A 25,879-nucleotide genomic window follows, 5' to 3' on the forward strand; every position below is an offset into this window, starting at 1 on the left:
AACAAAATGTTATATGAAAGTTAAATAACTGTCTTCCTAGATCTGGCTGGGAGAGAGCCCTAGAACCCCACCCACAAGGCCCTATCCTCCCGGACCTGACTCTCCTCAGGGGCCCCAGAACCCCCTTCTTAGAGCTCCTGGGGCTCCATGTGAACAATCTGGTGGCGGTGGCCCTGGTAGCATTGCTGGTTCAGAGAGATAAGTTAGGACGGTTCTCAGGGAGCCAAGCTCCTGTGCCTGAGTCAGCCTGAGCTGGTTTGGAACGGGATTGGCAGTGGCGCCCTAGACCCAGCCCAGACTGAGGGGAGGCCCTGCCAACAGCAGGGGAAAGCTGTCTGGGCTGCTTGACCGAGGAAGTAGGATGCAGGTCCTTACCTGCCGGGAACTCCGCCTTCCTGGGAGCTGCCCCCTAGGCAGGAAGGTGGGGAACAGCTATCTACATCCACATCTGGCAAGGTTTTAAAACCCTTTTAGCCCAGTTTTCCTTCCTTAAAACTGAAAGGTGATCACAGGTGTGAAAAGTCCCTAGCAGAGGGCCTGGTGTGCACATGTACAAAAACATGTTGGCTTTCCTCTCCCTCTTCCCTTCCAGAGGCAGTTTCACCCCAGTGGTGGTGTCTGTGAGTGAGGTGATATCTGACACTTGTGAGGGGTGGACCCTACGGGAGGCTGACTGGTCTCTGGGAGGCGGGCCCCTCTCCACACCTACTAGAACGGACAGACGGGATGCTGAGCACACCTGGCACGTGCTCCACCTTCATCCTGCAGTGCAGGGGCCCTTGCTTGTCCTGGAGATGAGTTACAGCAAGGGGAAGCTCCCGCCCTGGGGCTCTTTGTTTGCCAGGCTTGGCCTGAGGCCCTGAGGGCAGGAATGTGCGTGGGGTGGGGAGTGCTGTGGGCCCCTGGCTGGCTGTCCCCTTAGCTCTTAGTCATCACCTCTGCCCCCAGCCTGAGGGAGAGGAAAATGCCTCTGCATGCGCTCTGAGATCAGATGTGTTTGCCCTTCCACCTTGCCCAGGATATTTCTCTCTCTCTTGTAAGCATTGGAATGAAACGCTGAGCCGAGGCTTGCAGCCCTGCTAAGCTGCACGGGCTGTGGAGGATGCGCAGAACCAAGCCCTGCAGTGGAGAAGGAGCTGGCTGCATGGTTGGGGATGTCCATACTATGCCGGGGAGGGTTGTAAAATAGCCACAGACAGGAGAGCAGCTCCTGCTCACCCCTGACGTGAGTTACAGGACAATGTTGCTCTCTTAGCACTTCGTGCCATCTTGTGCCATGGCCCTGTGAGAAGAGTTCCCTCCAGCTCACTGATGCTCGCTTTGTCCAGGCCCCCCTCCCATGTCTCACGGGGATCACAGGGGAAGCTTGCAAAGAGCCTCCCAGCCTCTTTTACTCCCGCCCAGCCGCTGGACCTGGTGTGACCTGAGGGAGGGAAGCAAGTGAGGCGAGAAGTCACTTGTGGCTCTCGAGTCAAAACGCCTCAGTTTGAGTCTCAGCTATTGTTCTCCAATTACTTCATTTCTCTGTGTTTCAGTTTCCTCATCTACAAGATGGAAATAATAGTAGCACCTGTTGGAGTTATTCTTAGGATGCAGTGGGATAAAAAGCATATAAATTAGTTTATATTTGATATGTAGTAGGGGCTAAAAATATTTCCATTTTTATGATTAGCAGTCGAAGGCAGGGTTTCTCAACCTCGGCACTATTGAGGTGAGAGTGGATAATTCCCTGCGGCGGAGGGCTGTCCTGTGCGTGAGCAGCATCCCTGACCTCCACCCGCTGGATGCCAGGAGCAGCCTGTCTCACGCCCCCATCACAACAACCAAAAATGTCTCCAGACTTTGACCAATAGTACCTGATTGGCAAAAACTGCCCCCCCCCCCCCATTGACAACTGCAGTTCTAAGTAATTTCTTCCTTGAACCTCCCAGGCTCCCCTTCGCAAAGGCCGCTCCGCTGGCACTGAAGTGGGGCATCTGGTACTAAACTGTTTCCCCTCTTTTGCGTTCAGGCCATTTACTGATTCAGGACACTACCGCTGGCCTTCTGAGCTATTCAAGTGACTTACTTGAGAGACTCCTCTTTGCTGAATGTCCCTGTGATCTGCACTTTGTTGTTGGCTTTAAAAAAAAAACACCAAAACAAAACTGTCTGATCCTATTATGATTTCCCCAGTTGCTGGAGCAATAAACAGCTCTGACAACAGCTGTAGCAGATAGTGAGAGCACACATCTCTCAAGCCTCTCCCCCAAGCACTTCAGGGCAGCTAAGTGGGTAAAACTGATTTGGGCTATTACCTGGGTGGCCGCTTGTGTCTGTGGAGACTGCCTGGGAAACGGAGCCAGGCCCTAAGGACAGGGATGAAGGAAAGGGTGGCAGCAGCTGGCTCTCTGACTCTCCTTGCCTTGCTCCTGGTCCGCTGGACATCTGGGTCCTGGCATGGAAGCTGATTAAGAGCAACACTGAGGAGAGAGCATGGTGCATTCACCCCAAGGGCAGAAATAGCTGTGCATGTTTTGGAAGAAGCCCAGGTGGCAGGCCGAGGCCCCACACTTTTGTGTATTCAGACAAGGCTTTCTGGAGGTGCTGAGTTTTCATTTCTGATCTCAAAATAGCAAGAATCAAGGTAGGTGAGTAGAAGAAGTGGAAATAGTTCTTATATTAGTGTGATTAGGGCCATTATTTCCTGATATGTTAGTTTCCCCAATGTGGCTCTTGGCTTCTCCAGGATAAAGATCATAGCTTTTTCATTTCAATTCTCAGAACCAAGTTAGAGATTATTGGTTGTTGAATGGGTGGGTGGGTGGATGGATGGATGGATGAGATGTTTCATTACATCTGTTTAATTTCCAAAATCTTATCAGTTATCAAATTCTCCCTCAACTCCAATAAACTGGAAGGCACAGCAGGTCATCAGCTTTCCTTGGTGGTCAACTAGAAGTCTAGGCCATACAACGATGATATCGGGACTCTGAGGTGAAGCCCACTTCTTACCCAATTTAGTTGGTGAATAGTTGCCTCTGTGTTCTGGCCACGTTTCTACATTGAAGCTGGGCATTCTGCATTTGGTCACTGCTCAGAACTTTGGTCAGCATGATCCCTCGCCTCTGTTATGGGAAGAATTGGTAAACGTTAGTAGTTCCAATGTCTGTTTCAGTGGACTCGCCAAACTTGATAATCTGTGAGATTACCTTAGAGAGCAATCCTTGCTGTGATGAGTAGCGTCTGTCTGTCCTTCCAGAGCCAGTCTCCATCCTTCTCCTCTCACGCTGTGAGGCCGACTCTATGGAACGTTTCAATGGGCTCTCATGTCCTCTGGTTTCCAGATGGGTTCTGCCAGTGGGCTGAGTGGGCTGATCCACAGAAGAATGGAGTGGGGAGAGGAGGGTGCTTATCCACCTCTTCTCACCATTACCCTCAAACCTTCCTTCCTGAATCTTCTCTTGAGTCAACTTTCTGGTCCTAGTAACTGCTCTCTCCACTCACCCCTCGGGGCCTAGGAGGGGTAGCAGCTCCAGGTTACCATCCCCCAGGAACTATACTACCTCTGTGGTGCCCTTACACCCTCCCCAAACCACTGAGAATTGTGCCTTTATTACAACTGACAGTTCCCTTCGTTGACTATACCATCTTTCCCCTCTTGGGGCCCTGACTGACTTATACCCTGGCCTGAGGTTCTTCTTTAGTTTGAAGTGACCCTGCCTGTCTCTCCACCCCTTTCCTGGACTTCCAAGCATCAGGAAGGACATGGCCCTAAAGAACCACCCCTTACTCACCCTCCTTGCATGCACTGTCCTCCTCACTCCATGGTCCCTTTATGCCCTGCCCCCATGTTTTAAAAGTCCTTGTCAACCACCTTCTTTTACTAAAGCAAGAAATACTTCATTTTGCCATTTGGAATGAATAAAAAATGCTTACTAGTAAGAATTTGCTAATCAACCAAAATATTAAGAGAGCCCACCCTGAATTCTAACCTTAAGCAAAGAAATGTGGTATCTCCATTTTCCCAGAGGTCTAATCCCAGGTGGGGGTGTTAATTCCTTTAGGAATGTGAAGAAAAGAGCTCACAGAACCCTATGACTGTCCACTTAGAGCCTTTGTTGGGAACCACTGCTCGGGAAAGTGACTGAAAACTTTGAAGGCTAACGGCGTGTGGCTTTCCTCTATGCCAGAGGGGACAAACTACAGCCCATGAGACAGCCCCTGTTTTTGTAAATAAAGCAGTACTGAATGCAGCCATTCATTTATGTATTATCTGTGGCTGTGATCATGCCACGAGGGCAGAGTTGGGCTGATAGAGACTGTATGACCCTCTGTACGGAAAACATTTAACACAGCAGTGATTGCCCTTCTTGGAAAGGTCTGCTTGACTCGCCTGGCATCTGGGAACTTGGACCAGGAGGTTTTACCATTCCCACACAGATAAGAATAGCTCACTGTGCCTAAACTGACTGTATAAACAATATGGTTTTTGCTAAATAGCTGCTTTACCTTCTGGGGGTCTGGAATTTTTATACATACCAAGCAGAGGTTGCCTACATGATGAGCCCCTGTAGAAACTCTGAGTTCTTAGTCTCTAACAGCACCCCACATGGGTTATATCAGCTCCATGCTGGGGAATTCTGTGCATCCTGTGTGACGACTGGGAGGGGACCTTTGGAAGCTTGTACCCAGTTTCCCCAGACTTTGCCCCATGTGCCTTTTTTCTTTGCTGATCTGACCTGTAATAAATCAGAGCCATGAGTACAACCATATGCTGAGACCTGTGAGTCTTAGTGAATCACTGAACCTGGTGGTGCTCTTGGGGACCTTTTAATACATATACGAAGCCAAGAATGTTTGCTGTCTGGCCTTTTAAGAAAACGTTTTCCAACCTCTGCACCATCTTAGTATGGATAGAAGTTACTTGTTATATATCCCTCATCCCACAAGATTTTGAAAACCCTCAATGTGTGGCCCAGATCTTTTGTTCTTTAACTACTGGCCACACAGTGTCTTGTATAACATATTTATGGAGGGAGGAAGTCAGCAAGCCTGTAAGTAATGTATTCAAAAAGCATTTTTTTGACTGACCAGGCGGTGGCACAGTGGATAGAGTGTTGAACTGGGACACAGAAGACCCAGGTTCGAAACCCCAAGGTTGCCAGCTTGAGTACAAGGCTTATCTAGCTTGAGCGTAGGGTCACTGGCTTGAAGCCTGAAATCACTGGCTTGAGCAAGGGGTCACTCATTCTGCTGTAGTCCCCCAGTCAAGGCACATATGAGAAAGCAATCAATGAACAACTAAGGTGCCACAACAAAGACTTGATATTTCTCTTCTCTCTCCCTTCCTGTCTGTCTGTCTCTGTCACAAAAAGGGGGGAGGGCATTTTTAAAACGGTGTTAAAAAGGTTTTGACCAGTGTTTTCCTATAGAAGAATAGAACAGAAAACAGAGTATATTGCATATAGAGAGGCTAAGTTTCATTTCTTCAAAAATTTCTTTCAGTTAGACATGTGGATCTAGACATTATACTGGATCATAATGTAAAAGGGTTTCTTCTTGTCCATTGCAGTTTGTGAAGTAGCTTGAAAATATTTGAAGGCCACTGGAGTGTGATCTCTTTGCCAGATGCCTGGGGAGAAGCCCAACTTATCCCTTCCACCTCAGTTAACCTCATTCTCTGCCCGCCCCCAGAACGTGTACTACACAAGCAGTCAGCAGATCCACGTGGGCACCCTGAGCCCCACAGTCGACGACGATGACAACCGGTGCCTGGTGGACGTCAACAGTCGCCCGCGGCTCATTGAGTGCAGCTACGCCAAAACCAAGAGGATGAAGCTTCACTGGCAGTTCTCTCAGGTATCAGCCCAGAGCCCCTGCAAGAACAGGAGCAAAAAAAGAAGGAGAGGGACACAGGGGCTCTAGGGAGGCTGTGACTCCAGCCAATCAATCTTGGGATTTATTGAGCACCTACTATATACATGTCAAGGGTTCACATACATTAGCTCATTGACTCCTAAGATTGGTTCTGAGGGGGTTATTATTCTATTGTCACTGTTGTTTTTATTATCATTTTATTTCATTTTTAGATTTAAGGAAACAGACTCAGAGTGGGGAATCACTTGTACAGAGTCACACAGTAAGGGATAGGCTTGGAATTTAAACTCTCTGGCTTTAAAGCCTCACCTTTCTTCTGCGAAGTGCCTTCTCAAGAGATGAAGCCCCAGTCTCCTGGATATAGCTAGTGGCGGGTCATCTCTGGTCTCTGACCCCCCCAGGGTCGGCCTAGGGGTTGAGGTTTCCACACAGGTCATTGTTTTGGGGTCATTTAGTAAAGGGCAGCCAGCTTCAACTCACTGGGATAGGAGGTGGACGGAGGACCCAGGATTTCCTGGAATAGTCCCTGGAAGTCATGGCCCAACCAGGCACCTGCAGCTCTGGGGACTTTGTGTCACCCAGATCCAATGTTCCAACTAAAGTAAGCTCCCTGGCCCCCTCAGTGGCCTTGCTCCTCCCAGGAGCTCTGGAATCATCAGGGAAATAGAACTCCATCGGAGGGGCCTCGACCTCTCTGTGTCTAGCCTCGTGCAGTTTGATGTTAATCAGCACAGCAACTCCATCTTGAAGATGGTAAAGTGGGATTAAGTCACCTGGCCAAGCTCACACAGTTGAGAGCGGGGGAGCTGGAGTTTCAACAGGCTGGCTGAATCTGAACTCAGGCTGCTCAGTATCCTAGCCCCACAGGCAGGCCGCTCTGCCTCCTCTCCAGCCCTCACAGACAGACAGCCTTCCCACATGAGCCCCAAGGTCATGGGCTGGGGTGGCTCGGCTCATCTGTGTAGATACGGATGCCTTGGTGCCCCTAGCTGGCCCTCATCTTATCTCTGCCTCCCTGATTGGGACAGAGAAAGGAACATTACACTAAAATGAGAGTCCTTGATGCAAATGTCCTCAAATCCAGCTTCTTCCCTCCCTCCTTTCCACACATGGCATTGAACAGACAGCCCCACACAATTCCTGCTTGAAGGGACAGTGTCCAACAAAGCAGGCCATGTTGATACATGGAACCCAGGGCCCTGGGCAGCCACTTAGGTATCTATCTAATCAAAACTCCCAGAGTGCTTTGCCTGATCCTTCCACCAAGAAACTGTTTGGAAATAATATTTTTAAATCCTCATTTGCAAATCTAGAGCAGCCACTCTCGCTTGATATTTTAACATTAACATATGTAAAATTTTTGTTTAAGGCAAAATGATCAATATTTATCATGCGTCCTGGAGTCTGTCCCCAAGCCCACATTGGTTAGGAGTTACTATTGACAGGCCAGAGGAAGCTGGGAGACTCTTAAATGATTAAAGTCATGTGCGTGGGCAGACTTTCTTACAATGGGTTTTAATCTTTGCAAATTACATGGGGATCCTACCAACAAGAATTTTCTGGTGCAGAAGTTGGACTGAAAGGAGCTTTACTGGTGCATTTCAAATCTCTTCAGTTTCACTTTCTGCATTATTTACTCCCCTGAGGACTGCATTTAAACTCCACAGACACTCAGGCTGAATTAATTTCAAAGTAATCTATTGTGATTCTCCCCCATTCCCCTACAAAGAAGATAGGCATTTGCATATCTTAGTGTTCTATCTCATACCCTGATTTTCTGTTTAACAAATAAAATGCCTCTCCTCTAACCCTCGGAAGCTCTTCTGAATTTCCAATGCTTCGGGATGAATCAGCACAGTGTTCGATTCTGACACTGAGAAACCATGTTTGATGGAAACATCTCTTGGCAACACTGATGTCCAGAGCTCTGATGAGCAGTTTTCCAATAATGGACATTCTTTCCTTCAGTCGTTCATCAAACATTTATAGAGCATGGGGGCTGGGCAGGAGGGATGCAGACATGAATCAGATATGGCCTCTGCCCCGGAGGAGCTCGTGGACCTGTCAACACAGAGCGGAACTGGAGGATGAGAGGAGGAATGAGAAGGGTACAGGGTCTGGGAGCCCAGGGTGACAGGCTCTGTCGGCAGAACTCAGGGACATTAAAGGCTTGTTTGATCTAGATTTTGAAAGTTGCAGAACTGTTCCCAGGTGTAGAAAAAGAGAAGAACATTCCAAGTGAGGCTCAGACTGGGCGAAGGGAAGAAAAGGCAGTGCACACTTGAAAAGAAATCCAGTTTTGGTATGGGAGGAATTTAGAATTTTCCATGGGGCTAGAGAGAGATCAGATTTGAGCAGACAGTGGTGATCAGGCCTGCTCAAATGACATTATCACATGACAATGGTGGTTGAAAGCCATGCTCAGAAGCTTGGACTTCACCCTAAAAGCAAACGGAGGGCCTAAGAGAGGTTCTTAAGCCGTGGACTGCGGTGATGGGGCAGACCCTCTGGCAGCAGAGTACCGTGGACTGGAGAAAAGAGGTTGCACACGGGCCAGCAAGCTAAGGGGCTGTTCCATTGTCCCTGTGAGGGAAGAGGTGATTGGTTGTCACAGGAGCATGGAGCCAGGCAGCAGCTGGACTTTGAGAGACATTTTAATAGTCTATTGAAAGTAGTGATGGGTTAAATGAAGGTAGTTGTGAGGGTGCTGCTTATTAATCCAAGACCACCCCAGGGGCTGGGTTTGAAGAACAGAAGTCAGAGTTGTGCCTCTCGAGCAATGTACATGTCTCTAAACAGCCCACATTTCCCATGTCAACACAAGATAAAACTCCATTAACATTTTAAGTGGTAGGTGTTGCCTTTGGTGATTTTTCTAGCTTGTGACTCCTGCCAGTTTAAACAATTTCCTAAACTACCTACCGGGATTATAAATTCATATGCATAAAGTATGGGGCTTTTGATCCTCCAAGAATACCCCACATACCAAGATTTGGGAGACTCTGTGATTTGGTCAGGTGGTATTAGTGAATGGCCCCTCGACCAATGGAAGGAGAGGGAGGAAGCAGATACCATGTCACTACAGAAGAGAATTTTGTGGCAAGACACCTGTCAGACAAAGCAATGGACTGCCTCCATCCAGTGGTAATGAGACACCCACTCTTCCCTCTGCCACCATTACTGTGAATGGTTATGTCAATGCTGGCGCTATTGAAGGAGTCTTGCCATAGGAAGGCTGTCATGGAGTGTGTCCTCTAAGTTCCGACTTCCTTAAAATCTATCTGTTTGAATGCATGGTTGAAGGAGCAGGGACTGTTGGAGCAGGAGGACATCAGGAATACTGGAGCTGTGCCTTCAAATATCTGCGCCCTATGCAAGAGAGAGCAGACTTGTCCTGTAGCTCTGGGAGGACCAGCGGGGAGAGTCAGAGACAATGCTAGAGCAGCTTTCTCATAGTCAGAGTCGTCCAGACACGAGGTTGGCAGTTCAGAGAAGACATGGGCTCAGGGGACACTCAGCAGGGGACACTCATCGAAGGCTCTCTAGCTCTAAATGGAGCTGGACCGGATAGTCCCAAGGGCTTGCCAACCTTGAAATTTTGTATTTCTAAGCTGAAGTTAGAGAGCAGTCCTGAGATGCCCCACTGGGCTGCCTTAATAAAAAGCAGCATGAGTTTGAATATGAGCTGAGCTTCTGGTATGAGGGTCATTTTATCCCGCTTTATGGAATTGTTTGTTATTTCACTACATGCCTCTGTCTTCTGTCAACCAGGAAACTGGAGGGCAGGACTGTCTTGTACTTTCAGTATCTCCAGCCCCTAACAGAAGGCCTGAGGCATCCAGTGTGCTATTGATCAGAGGAAGAAGTCCCTTATTTAAAAGCTCACAAATATTAATTAAAGGCCTCTGATGTGCCAGGTCTTGAACTAGGTTTGTGGGAGACCCAAAGATGAACAAAATCTGAGTTTCAGTGACTCTCCTTGCATGCATGCCTGTGTGCTGAAAAGAAAAAAAAATAGTACTACAGTATTTCAAAGACACTTAAATGTAAGAGTCAAAAGGTACTCACTTCTCAGTTGGAAAATCCCCAGTTCTTACAAAGAACACTTTTAGGTGATAGTGCATCCCAACTGCATGGGCCACGCGGGGGTCAAAGACATACGACAAACGTGCACTCCTCCCTGTAACTCCAGATTTGAGGGAGGGCGGTGGGAATGTTTTATGCTAAAACGAGTATGTGTACGGTATGGAGTAAAATACACATTTGTATGAATGTCTTTTAAAATAGGAAACTTTGATGATTTGCCGGGTACTCAGACTGCGTTTCATGCTAGCCCCAGACTGGGGTGTGCAGTCACTCCTATTGCCTGTCCAGGTCCTTTGGTGGAAATGTTCCCAAGACCCCTCTGGGGGTTCAAGGACACACAGATGGGTGTTCCCACAGGCAGGCCCTCTCCACACCTCAGCCCTGTGTTCTCCTCGTTCTCAGTACAGCACTTCGGCGTTTTCTAAATGAGAAACACCCAGGATAACAAAGATTTTTATTAATGCCAGAGAGAAGAGATTTTCAGGAGTATGAGGAGATTGCCTGGAACAGAGCTCAGCCCAGAGCCAAGCCTGCCTACCCAGGGACTGTCGGCTCTGGTGTGTGGGTCTAATTTGATAATTTGATGCAAGATGAGTAACCCACTGAAAACAGAACCCATTTGCAGAGCACATTTCCCAGGAGCACCTCTAATTCTGCCAAAGCATTTCCCAACACGCAAGGAGGAGGGGTCCTTGACTTTCTCCTGCTCCAATCCGCGGGCTCTGTCAGGAAGGCCAACTTGGAGAATCTTTTGTACTGAGAACAAAGACCATAGCAGGTGTTTCATCACAGCTTTGGAATAAAACAACTTTTCATTTCCATGTTATATGAAGGGCAAGTGTGGAACGGTCCAGTTTTGAGGGACGGACAACCCTTTGTTTAGGCCGGAATATTTTCTTAGTGATTGTTAGTTTGTGGCAGTCTACCCCTGCCTCTTCCCGCGGCTCACCCCCCCCCCCCAGGGGTCAGGAGCCAGGACCAGGTATGATGGCTCTGTTCCCTGCTACTCTGACCTGGGGCAGATTTTGAAATGTATTTATCAAACATTTATATTGTGCCTACTCTGTGCCAGGTAGTATTGTACCTGTTTATAAATATTACTTAATTACCATGACAAAGCTTTTAGGTACTTAAATTATCTTCATTCTATAGATGAGGAAACTGAGGCACAGAAAAATTGAATAATTTTTCCAAGGTCAAGTGTGGGAATTCTGTCAAATACGGCATTCATGGTGCCTGACTCGCCTCTGGAAAGCCCGTGGGTACCGCAGTGAGAGTTGTGGCTGGGGGTCTCCCTGCCATGCCAAGCCCCAGGTACGCCTGACCTGGCTGGACTCCCCTCTTCAGCAAACGGCTCCCTCCCGCCATCCTGCCGTCTTCACAGCCCGCCCCCTTCACCCTTCCTTTCGCACTTGACATTGCCACTGAGCCATCTTCAGTCCAACGGGGCTTCAGCACAAATCCCAGGCAGATCTCCCAGGCACTCAAATCCCCTTGAAGAAAGATAAACACCAAATACTTATTGATTCAGTGGAGTGTTGAATATTCATAATACAGAGAGACCACTTTCCTCTACAAAAAGGCTTAATCTCGGGTTTCTGTAACCAGCACTAACATCCCACCTATGCTTTGAAGTATGATTACTAATTATTAACTACTTAACCTGGAAACTCACAAAACCACTGTGCATAAAGCCAAAGCCCCATCGGGCCACTTGCTCTTGGAAAATTAATTAGAAAGGAAAATAGGATGGGGGCTCTGTAATAAACAGAGAAGTCTTCACAAGAGAAAGCAGGCCACACACGACCTCCTTGTGAACATGTTGATTGTAAATGTGAGACCAGCACTCTCATCCCAGATGCTCCAAATGTTGCACCTCAGGGAGGCCAATGCAAGCCACCAGCTGGGCCCTCCCCTTTCCTGAGACAGGCTGATTGATGGCTGGTTGTGGTGCCCAAAGTGTGGTCCCTGGACCAGCACAACCAGCAGAGTAGTACGTGGAAAATTAAAGAGACACATTTTTGGCCTCATTGGACACCTACTGGAATAGAAAAGTGGAGCCTAATGATCTATGGTTTAATAAGCCTTTAGGAACTCTGTCTAATCCATCTATCCAGCCTACTACTCCACAAGGAGCCAGGTTGCTTGGTGTGGTCTGAGCTGTTCCACCCCCAGTTGCCACAGACTCACACTTGGGGAAACTGAGGCAGAGAGGAAGCTCGAGGATGTGTGTTCTGGGGTCGCTTCCTCAACACCTCAGCCCAAGAGGCTGATGGACCACGGGTCCACGTGCTGCTGTGCTGCTGGTCAGTGCTCCATGTAGACACAAAATTAGAATGACCCCGTGCTCTAATACCTTTTGTAAAGGAGAATGCTGAAACTCAGAGTGGCTCATCCACTTACCAGGGTCGTGGCCAGGGACAGCCAGAGGTATGGCCGGAGCAGAGTGCTGTGCTCTTGGCTTCTGCTCAGACCACCTCTCATTCTCATATCCTTTCTGACCACCACTCCAGAGAGGCCCAGAAGGAGAAGCAGCTAGGCTGAGGGCCAGGCACCCAGCTCTAGGAATTATTATTAGCCTTCTGAAGTCTATACATTCAGCTTTCGATGTTTCTAATACTGTTTCCATATTTAATTTGGTTCCCATTCCAATTAAGCTCTCTGTGTGCTTCAGCATCTCTCCTGCCAGGTTTAATTGCCCTTATTTAAATTCTTTAATTAAAAGTATTGTGTGTTTCTAGATCCTATAGTTGTAAGCATTACACAAATAATTTAGATGACTGGACTAGAAAACCAAGTGACGGCACCATCCCACAGAAGGTAGTGGCGGTCGGAGGTCCTGGATCAAGCCTCAGGGGGCCTCAGCCCCCACATCCAGAGCCTTGGGCATGGCGCAGAGGCTGCTGGCTAGCCCTGTGTGTGAGGGCAAGAGGGGGCTAACAGGTGTCCCTGCTTCCTTCCTCCTTCCAACACTGAATGCTCAACATAGCACAGTGACCTGGTTAACTTCTCAATTCTACACTGCAATGACTGGCCCTGTCACCAGTTAAAAGCCAAAGTCTGTTCAGCGGCTTTGAGGCCTGGCACAGCCTGCCCCACACTCACCTCTTGGGCCTCATCTCCTCCAACCACTCCTGTGCTTTCTCTGCGCCAGGGCCTCGGTGCTGTTTTCTGAACACTCCAGGCCTCTGCTGGTGCGGGAGCTTTGCACGGGGCCTCAGGTCTCTCCCCTGAGAGACGGGGCCAGCTCCTCTCCTTCACATCTTCCTCTGATCAATCTCACCTCAGTGAGGATCACCCCGACCTGCTTATCTTAGTCCATTCTGGCTGCTATAACAAAACAACCATACACGGCTGGCTTAAACAATAAACATTTATTTCTTGCAGTTTTGAAGGTTGAGAAGTCCAAGATCCAAGTGCCAGCAGATTCGTTGTCTTGTGAGAACCTGCATCCTCATTTACATATGGTGGTCTTCTCACTGTGTCCTCACATGGCAGCAAGAGACAGGTCATTCTTCTTGTATCTCTTCATATATTTCCGATTCATGAGGGTTCCACCTTCATAACCTAAGTACCTTGCAAATGCCCACCTTCTAATACCCTCACATGGGGATTAGGGCTTCAGCATGAGTTTTAGGAAAGCACGAGCATACAGTCCAGAGCACTGCTCCCTGTTTTTGTTCATGGCCTTATCACCTTCTAAGACTATATAAAATTTTATTATTTTCTCTCCCTCTTGGAATAATCTTCACAGAGATAAGGATTCTTTCCTGTTCAGTCACTGATGTTTCTGGCACACAGTAGGCACTCATTTAATACTGGATGGATGGATGGATGGATGGACGGACGAATGGATTGACAGACAGATGGGTGGGTGGATGGATGAAACGTGTCTCTACAGAGAGCTCTCAAAAAAACTAGATCAAACTGGCTCTTCAGAGCCTCTTACGAGTCAAGATGACCCTTCTCTCTGGTCAAGATGACCCCAGATATTGGGGCACCAACAGCTGTCAGTCTAGTTCACTCTCTTGAGACAGGCATCGGGTGGAATAAATGGTGGGGTGGGCTGGCCCTTATCCTGGTGAGGAACAGTGAAGGGGGCTGACTCCTGGGCTCCCAGCCTAGCTCTACCATGTACTGACCATGCGATCTTGAGCAAGACTCCCAACATCAGTCTCCAGTTCTACAAAAGGGTGATAATTAGCATCTCTACTTCCCAGGGTTGTTGTGAGGGATGCATGAGACTGGGCATGTAAAGCATTTGACACAGTGCTGGTATAGCACATAAAGGTTACTATTATTACTCATATCCCAGACTGTGCTGGTGGCCAGTGCTAGCTCTCACACCAAAGGTTGGCCTGACTCTTCTCTTCATACTCCAGATGTGCTCCCAATGCACACCGGGGTTCTGGTCAGTGAGGCCTCCCAGATGGCCTTACTACCCGGTGGCAGAAGGTTCTCTTTTCAGAGCCTCCAGAGAGGGGCTCTCCTTGGCCTCGCACTCTGCCCTCCCTGATGGACCCAGGCACTCTCACAAAGGCTGTGTCTCCCCCCACCCCTTCTCTTGGTCTCACTCCCTTTCTTCCCAGAGACCACACATGCTGTTTCTTTCCCAGGGTCATGACACTTCCTGTTTCGAGTGCTGAGGGCATGGTTGGGCCAGGGGAGGGCCTGGGAAATGTCATAGTTGAGTCTCTGAAGGAACGCTTCACTTCTCAGAGACCTCGGCCCCTGTCACCTCTCGACCTTGGCAAGGTGCCCCTGCAGAAGGCTTAGAATGTGCCTGAAGGCCTCCTGTTTCGGCCCAGTTTCTCCCAGCTTCCACGGTCCAGGGATTGCTGAAGCAGTCACTGTTGGAAAGGCCTGGCTTGACCCAGCCCTGAGGACATGCTGAGCAGTCAGAATATTCCGCAGAATGAACAGGGCACTCGGTCTGGCCCCGTCTGCTTGGTGTGCACTTTTTCCGGAGCGCCCTCCCTGGTACGATGAACTGTCTTTTTCCGGAGCGCCCTCCCTGGTACGATGAACTGTCTTTTTCCGGAGCCCCCTCCCTGATACGATGAACTGTCTTTTTCCGGAGCGCCCTCCCTGATACGATGAACTGTCTTTTTCCGGAGCGCCCTCCCTGATACGATGAACTGTCTTTTTCTGGAGCGCCCTCCCTGATACGATGAACTGTCTCAAATCCATTTGTTTTGTAGTTGATAAAGGGACTTCCCATCTGTCCTGCTCATTCTCCAGAAATCAGGACAGAAATGATCATCTGGCCCTAGAAATAATGGACCAGAAGGGTGGAACAGCTTGCTCAAGGCCACACAGCTGACACCCAAACAAGAAGCATCCTAGTTCAGCACTGCCCACCTCCCATCTTACTACCCGAAATGCACGAACCCCTGGCAGACCTTGCAAATAAGAGAGCTGGCTGATTTCTCTCCAGCCCAGCCTGAGCTCCACTCCTAGCCATGGGTAGGAGACACTTCCAGGCTGGGTGGACATTGGAGGGTCAGGAAAAGCTGGACACAGGCCCGCTAAAGGAGCACTGGTGACATGGCCCAGCCTGTGGGTGGGCAGCAGATGTACTTCTCAGGCCCAGAGGCTGCAAGTTTTTACACAGAAGCCACAGAAACCTTGGCCCGGCAGAGTGACGGGGCTGGCCTTGCAAGTGTCACAAAAGTCCAGCCTTTGAGGAACAGGATGGGGACCCAAGGTGGACCACAGCTGCTGAGAGGACAATTTGAGGCTGTCCTCCACAGTCATCCCAGTGTGGCTCAGGATTGTGGTGTGGCCACCCAAAGTGCTAATTCCTTGGCTACGTTGAAAGAGACTGTTGTCCAGTGGAGATGGGGTGGTCTGTGCTCTGCAGTCAGTTCTGAGTGACACAAAACAAAAGGAGCGCAACCAGAATGGAAAAACTATGCAATATTGTGCCCCACAGAGCTGGGAATGTTTAATGAGGAATAGCAGAGAACGGGGAACATGGGCCTCACCTTCCCCTGTTGGAGGGAAGGGATGGAGAAGCAGGAGCTGGCCCAAGTATGGGGAGCTGAGGGGCGGTCTGGGTACCCTTGCCGATGCTCCTGAGACAAGGGTCTCAGTGCAATGGGAGGAAAAGGATCCTGCATGGAGCTGCTCGGGAAAGAAAGTGCTGGATAGGGGCCGAGTGCCAGGGCCCCTGGCTGAAGTACAGAGGCTGTTCAGGTTATAGGTGAGAACAAGAGGGTCAGCCTTCAAAGTCTCCTCCGCCATAGGGACTCTAGGGTCCTCTTTGAGCCCTTGTCCCATGGACTAGTCCTCTCCCCCCTCAGGGCCTTGTGGGTTTCCCCTGGCTGCCCCTGTGGGCCCCAGACCAGCTTGCTGTTTCAGTTTCCCCCCTGTTTTGACGTCTCTGTGCTCTTGGGGGCAGTGAGTCATTGCTTTCCTCAGGGGAGATGCTGGGCTGGGGAGACAGGAGGAGGGACATGCATTACTCAGTTGAATGCTTCTGAAGATGTTTACCATCAGCAGGTCCATTTCCCACATACTGGACATTGGGAATTCCATACCCAACACACACACCTGACCCCCTCTGCCATCCGGCTTCTCACTCCCTGCCTCCTTCACCCACTACTCAAAGTGCCATCTGGACAGCTGGGGTTTTTTGTTTTAATTTTTTTTTAACTGAAGAATACCACATACATACAGAAACATGCAAACATTCATACAAAAATTAATGCTCAACTTAATGATTTAAAACAAAGCAAATGCCTATGTATGCACCACCCAGGTCAGAATATAGTATCCCAGAAGCACCCCAGAATCCTCCCTCCCTAAAGGTAACCCATTCTGACTTGAACACTGTGTAGGTTTTTTTGTTTTGTTTTGTTTTAGCAAGAGAGAGAGGGGGACAGGGAGAAGGACAGACAGGGACAGATAGGCAGTAAGGGAGAAAGATGAGAAGCATCGGTTCTTCATTGTGGCACCTTAGTTGTTCACTGATTGCTTTCTCATATGTGCTTTGACGGAGGAGCTACCACAGAGTAAGTGACCCCTTGCTCAAGCCAGCAACTTTAGACTCAAGCCAGTGACCATGGGCTTCAAGCCAGAGGACCTTTCAGCTCAAGCCAGTGACCATGGGGTCAGATCTATGATCCCACGCTCAAGCTAGTGACCCTGCACTCACGCTGGTGAGCCCATGCTCAAGCTAGATGAGCCTGCATTCAAGCCAGTGACCTTGGAGTTTCGAACCTGGGTCCTCTGCAGCCAAGTCCAACGCTTTATCCACTGTACCACTGCCTGGTCAGGCTGAACACTGGTTTTGTTTTGCCTGTTTGGGAAGTTTATAGAACTAGGATTATGTATATATTCTGTCTGGCTTCTTTGACTAATGTATAATACTTGTGAAATTTATCCTTATTGTAGAGCTCTGTGATTTGTTCATTTTTGATGCTGTGTAGTATTCCATTATGTGAATCACCACAAGTTATTTATCCACTCTACTACGGATGCATGTCTGGGTTGCTTCCATATTGGCGTTCTACAAATCATGTTTCAGAAAGCACTCGGGTGCATATCTTCGGTGCACACATTTCTGCTAGACACAGCTATAGGCCAGAATTGCTGAGTCTCTGGGAAGTGTCTAGTTAGCTGCGCAAGTACTGTCAGTTTTCTAGGTCATGAGAACTGATCCTTGATGTTCTCTTGAGATGTCAGTTGTTGCCATGGGGATGGTGGAGGCAGACTGGGAATGACTTCCAGAAGGGGCTCGCTGTCTCCCTCTCTCACAGTGGGCTGTTCACTGTGTTGGGCATGCACGCAGCTGGGAGCTGAAGGGGGTGGGCTGAGTCTTAAGAAGCAGGGTCCTCCCTCTCTCTGCTGCCAGGCCTGCTCAGTGCCACCGCATGGTGAATTTCCGGGCATGGTCATCTTGTCCTGTGACCGATTCCCTTTTCACCTATTATAGGTCATGACAGCCAACATGAATGATTGCTTATCATGTTCCAAGCTTTTTGCTGGATGTTGAGGGAACAGAAATTGGTAAGAGGACTCTCAGTCTAGAGGGGGAAAGACAAGTAAATAAGAAATTTCAGTGTCATTTATAAGTGCTGAGTGGGAGAAAGGGATAGGGAGCACCAGACTAGACTGGAGGAGAGCAGGCGGAAGTGGAGGTAGGGGTGGATGGTGAGAGGCTTCCGGAGGAAGCGGAGCCAGAGCCAGAGTTGGAGCTGAGCCCTGGATGACCATGGTTTAGCCTGCAACAGAAGCATGGAGAGGGACCCCAGGCACAGCGCACAGCTTGGTCGAAGTCTAGGAATCCTGAGAAAATGCAGATGGGTTCAGAAAACAAGGTCTGTGGTATTACTGCTGCTAAAGGTGTGAAAGTTGAGGGAAACAGGCCAGGGAGAAATGCCCCGAAGGCCGTCAGTGCTGAGCTGGTGCTCTGCTCTGGCTTCCCGGCCAAGTGTGCCTCTGAAAAGATCACTACCCCTGCTCTGGAAGTGGGGTAGGGGGTCGGCGAGGAGGCTGAGGCAGTTGTCTGGAGGAGAGATGATGGTGGCCTGAGTCAGGGCACGTTAGATGGGTCGGGATAAGGGGACAGGTACTGGCCTGAAGGAGGCGGAATTGGTGGAATCGGTGCCTAATCAAATGTTGGGGAGAAGGTGGAGGCTTCGCTGAAAACGCTCAGCTTTCCCACACAGATGCCTGGTTAGTGCTGAGATGGGAAACACAGTAGGTTCTTGGGGAAAGTGAATTTGAGCCATATACTCAAGTACCATTAAGCTACAAGAGAATCACCTACATGGACCACCATCCAGCCCGTGCAATTCTGCTCATTTGGGAGGCCAACGCCCAACTGAGCACATTTTCAGTCTAACTCAGAGATACTCAACTGCTGATATCCAGACACATAGCCAGTAGCCCCAGAGTGTTTGGGGTATAAGCTGCGTATGCACAGCCACAGAACATTCTGGAACATCAGTAGCATGGGGAAACTATGCATGTCCAGAGATGAGGGAGCCCAGCGTCCTTCTAGAGCAGGAGTTGGGAACCTTTTTGGCTGAGAGAGCCATGAACGCCACATATTCTAAAATATAAATTCCATGAGAGCCATACAATGACCCGTGTACATTACGCATTATCCAATAAAAATTTGGTGGTGTTCCAGAGGACAGCTGTGATTGGATCCAGCCACCCGCAACCATGAACATGGATTGAAATGAATGGATTGTAATACATGAGAATGTCTTATATTTTTAACATTTTTTTTTTTTTTTTTTTGTATTTTTCTGAAGCTGGAAACGGGGAGAGACAGTCAGACAGACTCCCGCATGCACCCGACTGGGATCCACCCAGCACGCCCACCAGGGGCAAAGCTCTGTCCACCAGGGGGCAATGCTCTGCCCCTCCGGGGCGTCGCTCTGCGGTGACCAGAGCCACTCTAGCGCCTGGGGCAGAGGCCAAGGAGCCATCCCCAGCACCTGGGCCATCTTTGCTCCAATGGAGCCTTGGCTGCGGGAGGGGAAGAGAGAGACAGAGAGGAAGGAGGGCGGGTGGAGAAGCAAATGGGCGCTTCTCCTATGTGCCCTGGCCGGGAATCAAACCCGGGTCCCCCGCACGCCAGGCCGACGCTCTACCGCTGAGCCAACCAGCCAGGGCCAACATTTTTTTTATTAAATATTTGTCTGCAAGCCAGATACAGTTATCAAAAGAGCCACATCAGGCTCGTGAGCCATAGGTTCCCAACCCGTGTTCTAGACAGATCCAGAAGCCTGAGTTTGGTTGAGGCCAGCACTGATGACTCCAGAGGTCCAGTTGGGGGCATAGACTCTAAAGGCAGGAGGTCTGGCCATATTCAAATTCAGTCTGCTCATGGGCGGTCCCAGGAACTAGGCTTTTCAGAGCACGGCCCCAGCCTGTGGTTATGGGAAGCAGGGCTTAGCGCCCTGGAGAGGAGCTGCTGTAGGAGCAACCATACCCCAGCATGCCATACCCCAGCCATTTAGACAGGCATTGGGGTGTGTAGGGGGCGTATCTCTGTTCTAGCAAAGACCTAGGACTCTGTGAAGAAAACTGAAGCACTAGTTCAGTCTCGGAGAGGAGACCAGTGCATCAGAGATGGGGAGCCTGAGGCTTCCTGGGAATGCAGGCCCCAGACCTCCTGTAGCTTCATTGGATCCCAGACAACTAGACACATAGAGTCCCAGCCTCCATGTCCCCATGTTGCCTCTATACCCTCTGACCCCACTCTCTGCCCTGGCTCCTAGGGAGGCCCCATCCAGAACCGCAAGTCCAAGCGCTGTCTGGAGCTGCAGGAGAACAGTGATTCGGAGTTCGGCTTCCAGCTGGTGCTGCAGAAGTGTTCGGGCCAGCACTGGAGCATCACCAACGTCCTGAGGAGCCTGGTGTCCTGACCTCGCCAGGTGTGTCCCCACTGTCCCTTTGCTACTGTGTAGCACCCACTGCAACACTGCCTGCTGTCCGTGGGGGGGGTTGTTTGAAGGCTGGGGAACCAGGTTAGTGCCCCCCCCCCCAAGAGCTTTTTATTTCCTATTCAATTTTCATGGAGTTTCTAGAAAGATGCTGAATGGTGGGTGAAGGTATACTATCATAAACTATTTTGCAACTGTATATAGGGGACAAATGGAAAATATTTATAACTGTCAATAAAATACTATTGATTAAGAAAGGGTTTTTGCAGTATTTTGGGTGTGGTAGAGATTCACGCCTGGCTCCTCTGAACCTGGAGTTCTTACAGCCAAAGATGCACCCCTATTTGCCCTCCCTGCCCCACATCCCTGAGAAAGGAGGCTCGAAAGCCCCACCAGCAGCAGGGAGCCGGCTGTGCCAGCTGCCCGCTTCCTGTGTGAAGCCCAGGGTGGCGGGAAGGCCCCTGTGAGCTCAGGGCGTTCCTCCTCTGGAAGACAGCTCAGTTCTTCATTCCTAGAGAAATCAGCATTGCTTGTTGAAGTATCATCTGCTGGCCCTCCGCTGGGCTTTAGGCCACACTGCCCTCTCCTGAAGTCACCTCCTTCACCTCCCAGTGCTGCCCACTGCTCAGCTCCTCAGCAGTAGCACTTGTCTATGGCAAATGCCGCATCCAATCGCTAAGACCAGTTGGCTCCTGCTACGAATCATGGTACATTAGTTTCTAGAGGCTGCTGTAACAAACGTGGTGGCTTAAACCATAGCGTCACTGTCACTCTATCATGGTTCTGGAAGCTGGGAGTCTGAAATCAGGCTGTCGGCAGGGTTGGTTCATTCTGAGAGCAGTGAAGGGGGATCCATGCCTCTCTCCTGGCTTCTGGTGGCCCAGGCTCTACTTGGCTTGTAGAAGGCCATCTTCTTCTGTGTCTTCCCATCATCTTTCTTCTGCATGGTTTGTCTCTGTGTCTACATTCTCTGCTTGGTAAGGCCACCAGTCATGTTGGCTTAAGGCCTACCTTAATGATCTCATTGGGACTTGATTACCTCCATAAAGCCTCTATCTTCAAATACAGTCACACTCTGAGGCACAGAGGAGGAGGATGCATCTTTCGGGGGAACACAACTCAACCTATAACATGGCTCAGCCAGTTATGGTCCCAAGCCACCTTTCTGGGCCCAGCCTGGGGAATCTGGTGATTCCCAGAGTGGAACTTTCTTTCTTGTAGCCCATTGCCCAGTCCTCTCATAGCTTCCCACTGAATGTTTCTTGTCTTGGCCCATGAGACCATCCTCTGTGGGGCTCTTCTATTTAGTTTGAAGGGCACTCCTCACCAGAACCACCTCTGACCCTTTAGTTCATAGTAGAACTCTGATAAGTGACAAGCTCTAAGACTGAAGTAGGAGAGGAAACCCTTTTTGGACAGGCTTCAGCCTTACTCACCCTCTCCGGTTCTCTGGGACACCAGCAGTCACCTGTTTTGGATCACTAATTTATAATTGAAAGACAGATGAACATAGAGAAACCTTCTGCACCAATGGGACCTGCAAGGGAAGAGGGACCTCCCGTCTCAGCCACCCTTGCACACTGAGAACCCCAGCTAGCACAGGATGCACCGTGGGGGGCCACTAGGGGCTACTAGGGGCTTTCCAGGACACTGTCATAGGCTCCCCCTCACGAACTCTCTCCCCACCTAAACCATACTCATCTCTGCGCTCATTCAACTGAATATCTTCCTACAGCTGTAAACATCCCAGACCTTTAAAGTCACACTTCTGGTCTCAGTCTCCCCACTTCCCTCTTCCCCTCTAAAATACCAATTCCTGTTCTTCACAATCACCCACACGTGCTTTCCTTCCTCAGTGTTCCCGGAGTCTGGTTCCCAGACCAGCGGCATCAGCATTTCTTGGGAACTTACCAGAAATGCAATTCTCAAGCCCTACCCGGACCTCCCAAATTATAAACAACCTAGGTTTTAACAAGCCTGCCAGGTGACTGTCCTTGCTACAGTCTGAGCACGACTGCCCAGCACAGTCTCGGTCAGTGCCCACTCGCCCTCCTTCCACCCACTATAACATCCATTCATACCGCTCGTCCTGTTCACAACCTCCACTTCACGCCCCATCTAGAATGTCCCTCTGTCCACCCACTTGCACCATCTTTTCCATACCATATATCAGGTGAAGCAGAAGGACCACGAGCATGGACTCTGGAGCCAGACAGCCCAGGTTCAACTCCCAGCCCGGCCACTTACTAGCTGAATGAGCTTGAGTAGATACGTAACCTCTTTGTGCCTCCATTTCGTCCCCATAAAAAAAAAAAGGAAATACTAATAGTTTATCTTTGTGGAATTATTTTAAAAATCAAATGAGTATATTCATATAAAACAGAGTAGTGATGGGTACATAATGAGTACCATAAAGTCTTAGCTGTTATTATTTCATTCATTGCCATCCTGACACCCAGTCGCTGTCACTATAATCCACACCTTTTTATCAACTGACAGCCACATGTCGCCACACCTGTTGACAACCATAGTCCACCTCACTTGTATTAACACTCACTCATATCTGTACCACCTGCCTAGAGACACTTCTTTTTAAACTTGTCACCACCCACATCCCTACAAATCCCACACATCCTGCCCTCTTATCATAGGTACCCTGACATCAACCACTCCCAACAATATCTACACCCTGAGAAGCAATCCCAAGAAACCCTGAGAAGAAAACCCTTCCCATAAGCTAACCTGAGGGCATTTAAAACAGGACACCACTCACCATCTCCTTGAGCCCAGCTTCCGAGGCCTTGGTAGAGAAGAGGGTCTGAGATGGCCTTGTGGTCTCAGACCCTAGGACTGGGGATTACATGACCAGTTCAGGGTCTGCTATATGCTGGAGGTATAAAGGTCAGAAGTTAAGAGCCACCTGACCAGGTGGTGGTACAATGGATAGAGTGTCAGCCTGGGACGCTGAGGACCCAGGTTTAAAACCCCAAGGTTGCTGGCTTGAGTGCGGGCTCACCAGCTTGAGTGTGGGCTCACCAGCTTGAGTGTGGGCTCACCAGCTTGAGTGTGGGGTTGCCGGCTTAAGCATGAGGTCACTCATTCTGCTGGAACCTCCCAGTCAAGGCACATATAAGAAACCAATCAATGAACAACTAAGAAATTGCAACAAAGAATTGATGCTTCTCTTCTCTCTCCCTTCCTATCTGTCCCTGTCTATCTTTCTCTCAAAAAAAAAAGAAGTAGAAAACCATGTACTGGGTGGGAGTGGGGCAGGCAGGAGGTGAGAGCACAAGCAAAGGAGGAAAGCGAGGAGGCTCATCACAGCCCCAGCCCACCTCAGCCCCAGCCATCCCACCAGCCTCGGCTTTCCCATCCCACCCTCAGCCACCCCACCCTCACCCATCTGCAGGAAGCTGGCTGCTTCCCTGCTGCTGCTATAAGCTCATTAACAGATGTTTAAGAGCTCTTGAACACCCTGGGGTGAGATCATTATTTTTTTAATGATTTGCACATTAAACAACTTTGTTTTCTGTTTCTACTGCCTTCCCTAATACAGAAAAGCCTTTTAGCCTGTGGGATAAGATCCCCAGACAGCCAGCCCTGCAGCTCAGAGCGCGACCCCAGCCCTCACCCTGTTCCTGCCCTGGGTCTCGCCTGTTATGATTAATGAAGGAAGAAGACAGGCTCTTCTTTCCCACCGGAAGACGGATATGACTTCAGAAACGTGTGTCACAAGCTGTCAGTGACCTGGCCATATCCTGACTGGCCCCAGAGGCCACCTTCCAACAGTCACTGCCCCACAGCTCCCGCAGCTTCCTGCGTCTCTGCCTGAGGGTCTTTTCAGGCCATGGCGCATGCTCAGACTGGAAATACCAGAGAGTTTGTCCCTCAGGAAAAACCTTCAATCAACCAGGAGTGGACCTCCTAACCCCCCAGGGAAATAAATCAGAGTTTAAGCCAACAGTCTTTCAAAGGGTCCCCAGTGGGACTGAGCCCCAGTGGTCCACCTTGATGTACCTTCTACTTCCCTCCCTCCCTGTCTCATCTTCCCCACCCCCTCCCTATGCTTCCCTGAGCATCACCTCCGAAATGCTCATCTCTAGGGCTCCTCTGGGAGGTGCAGCTCCCTCCCTGTAAGGCCAGGAGCTGCCATTGTGGCCATTCACATGCAGGTTCGCATTGGATTCGGACAGGACAGTCAGTAAAGAAACAATGGAGCCAGAAGCTGATGGGCCATCATCTTTAATCCTAGCTTGCACCCGGCGGGCAAGTAAAAACACACACTGGGCTCCAAAACCCACTCATTTAGTGCTCACAAAGCTACTGACTTATCCGAGTTTCCTAGAATCAAAGGTTTCTAGCTCACCAGACTTATTCACCTCTGTTACCCATCTCCTTCCTTCTCCCTGCACAAACTCTGCACAAACTGGCTTCTCCCTTAGCACTCCACCATCTTGGCTGCTTCTCCTGGCCTCTTCCACATGGCTTTTCTCTGCTCTCCTCTCTAATGCTAATCTCAGGAACCGAGAGAGCAAGCTCCCAGTTTGACCCCATTTTATAGTGTAGAAATCAAAATCTTTAATCCAATATCCAAACAAGGAAGTCTCTGATACAAAGTCACTTATCTGAGGCATAATGGAATTCCTCATGAGTGTGCACCACCCCACATCAAAAAGGGTGGGAAAGGCTTAGTCCTTAAACCAAGCCCCAAGCTACAAGGATCCTGCTTGCCCACAGCCCACCCCAACACACATTAATATAATCACGCCCATTCCAAGCAAGAAGAGCAACTAATATCACTGGGTGACAGGCTTCCTCGTGGGCAGCGCCATCTTTAACAAAGTGGCGCTGGATAAAATATATTTTATCTGCCCAACACTCCCATTCCCCCTGTGCAATGGCCCCACACCCACGAACACCAGTGCCACCAGACCCACATCTATACCCGAGACCATTTGCCTGAGCTCCAGGCCTGATGACCCACTGCTGATGGGCTCTGGGTAGCCCGGTGGCTGTCCTTCAGACAATGTCAACCTACGTGCTGAACACAGACCCATCACTCCTCCTCCCAGGCCTACCCCAGTGACACCACCGTAAAGCCAGTAGCCGTGACCACCATCACAGCTGCCTGGCCCATGCAGGGTCACATTTGATTCAGATAGACAGTAATGAAACAACGGAGCCAAGAACTGTTGGGCTATTACCTTTAATCCTAGTTCACACCCAGCAGGCGAGAAATACACAGCGGGAAAACACTTCCCTTTCCATTCAGGGCTCCCAAAGACACTGACTCATCTGAGTCTCCTAGAATCAAAGGTTTCTACCTCACCAGCACTGTTCACCTCTGTTCCCCATCTTCTTCTCTCTGCACAAACTGGTTTCTCCTTCAGCACTCCGCCATCTTGGCTCTTCTCCTCTACAATGCTAATTTCAGGAACCGAGACTGCAAGCCCCCTGGTCTGCCCCATTATATAGTGTAGAAATCAAAACCTATAAGCCAATATACAAATAAGGAAGTCTCTGATACA

General features: G+C 49.6%; 1 protein-coding gene across 2 annotated transcripts in view; it reads left to right on the forward strand.

The window, feature by feature from the left end:
* Positions 1–24,217, forward strand: part of GALNT18 (polypeptide N-acetylgalactosaminyltransferase 18) — a 364,308-nt gene extending 340,091 nt beyond the window's left edge. The window contains exons 10-12 of one of the 2 annotated variants that reach the window (XM_066365677.1): positions 5,677–5,841; positions 20,187–20,342; positions 23,908–24,217. In XM_066365677.1, coding sequence (XP_066221774.1) covers positions 5,677–5,841; positions 20,187–20,333 — 312 coding nt within the window. In that variant the 3' untranslated portion in view covers positions 20,334–20,342; positions 23,908–24,217. Of the gene's footprint in view, positions 1–5,676; positions 5,842–20,186; positions 20,609–23,907 lie in introns of those variants that run through there. The other variant, XM_066365674.1, reaches the window with a different exon arrangement.
* The last annotated feature ends 1,662 nt before the right edge of the window (positions 24,218–25,879 follow it).

This window comes from Saccopteryx leptura, chromosome 1 (assembly GCF_036850995.1).
Source record: "Saccopteryx leptura isolate mSacLep1 chromosome 1, mSacLep1_pri_phased_curated, whole genome shotgun sequence".
Classification (NCBI taxonomy): domain Eukaryota; kingdom Metazoa; phylum Chordata; class Mammalia; order Chiroptera; family Emballonuridae; genus Saccopteryx; species Saccopteryx leptura.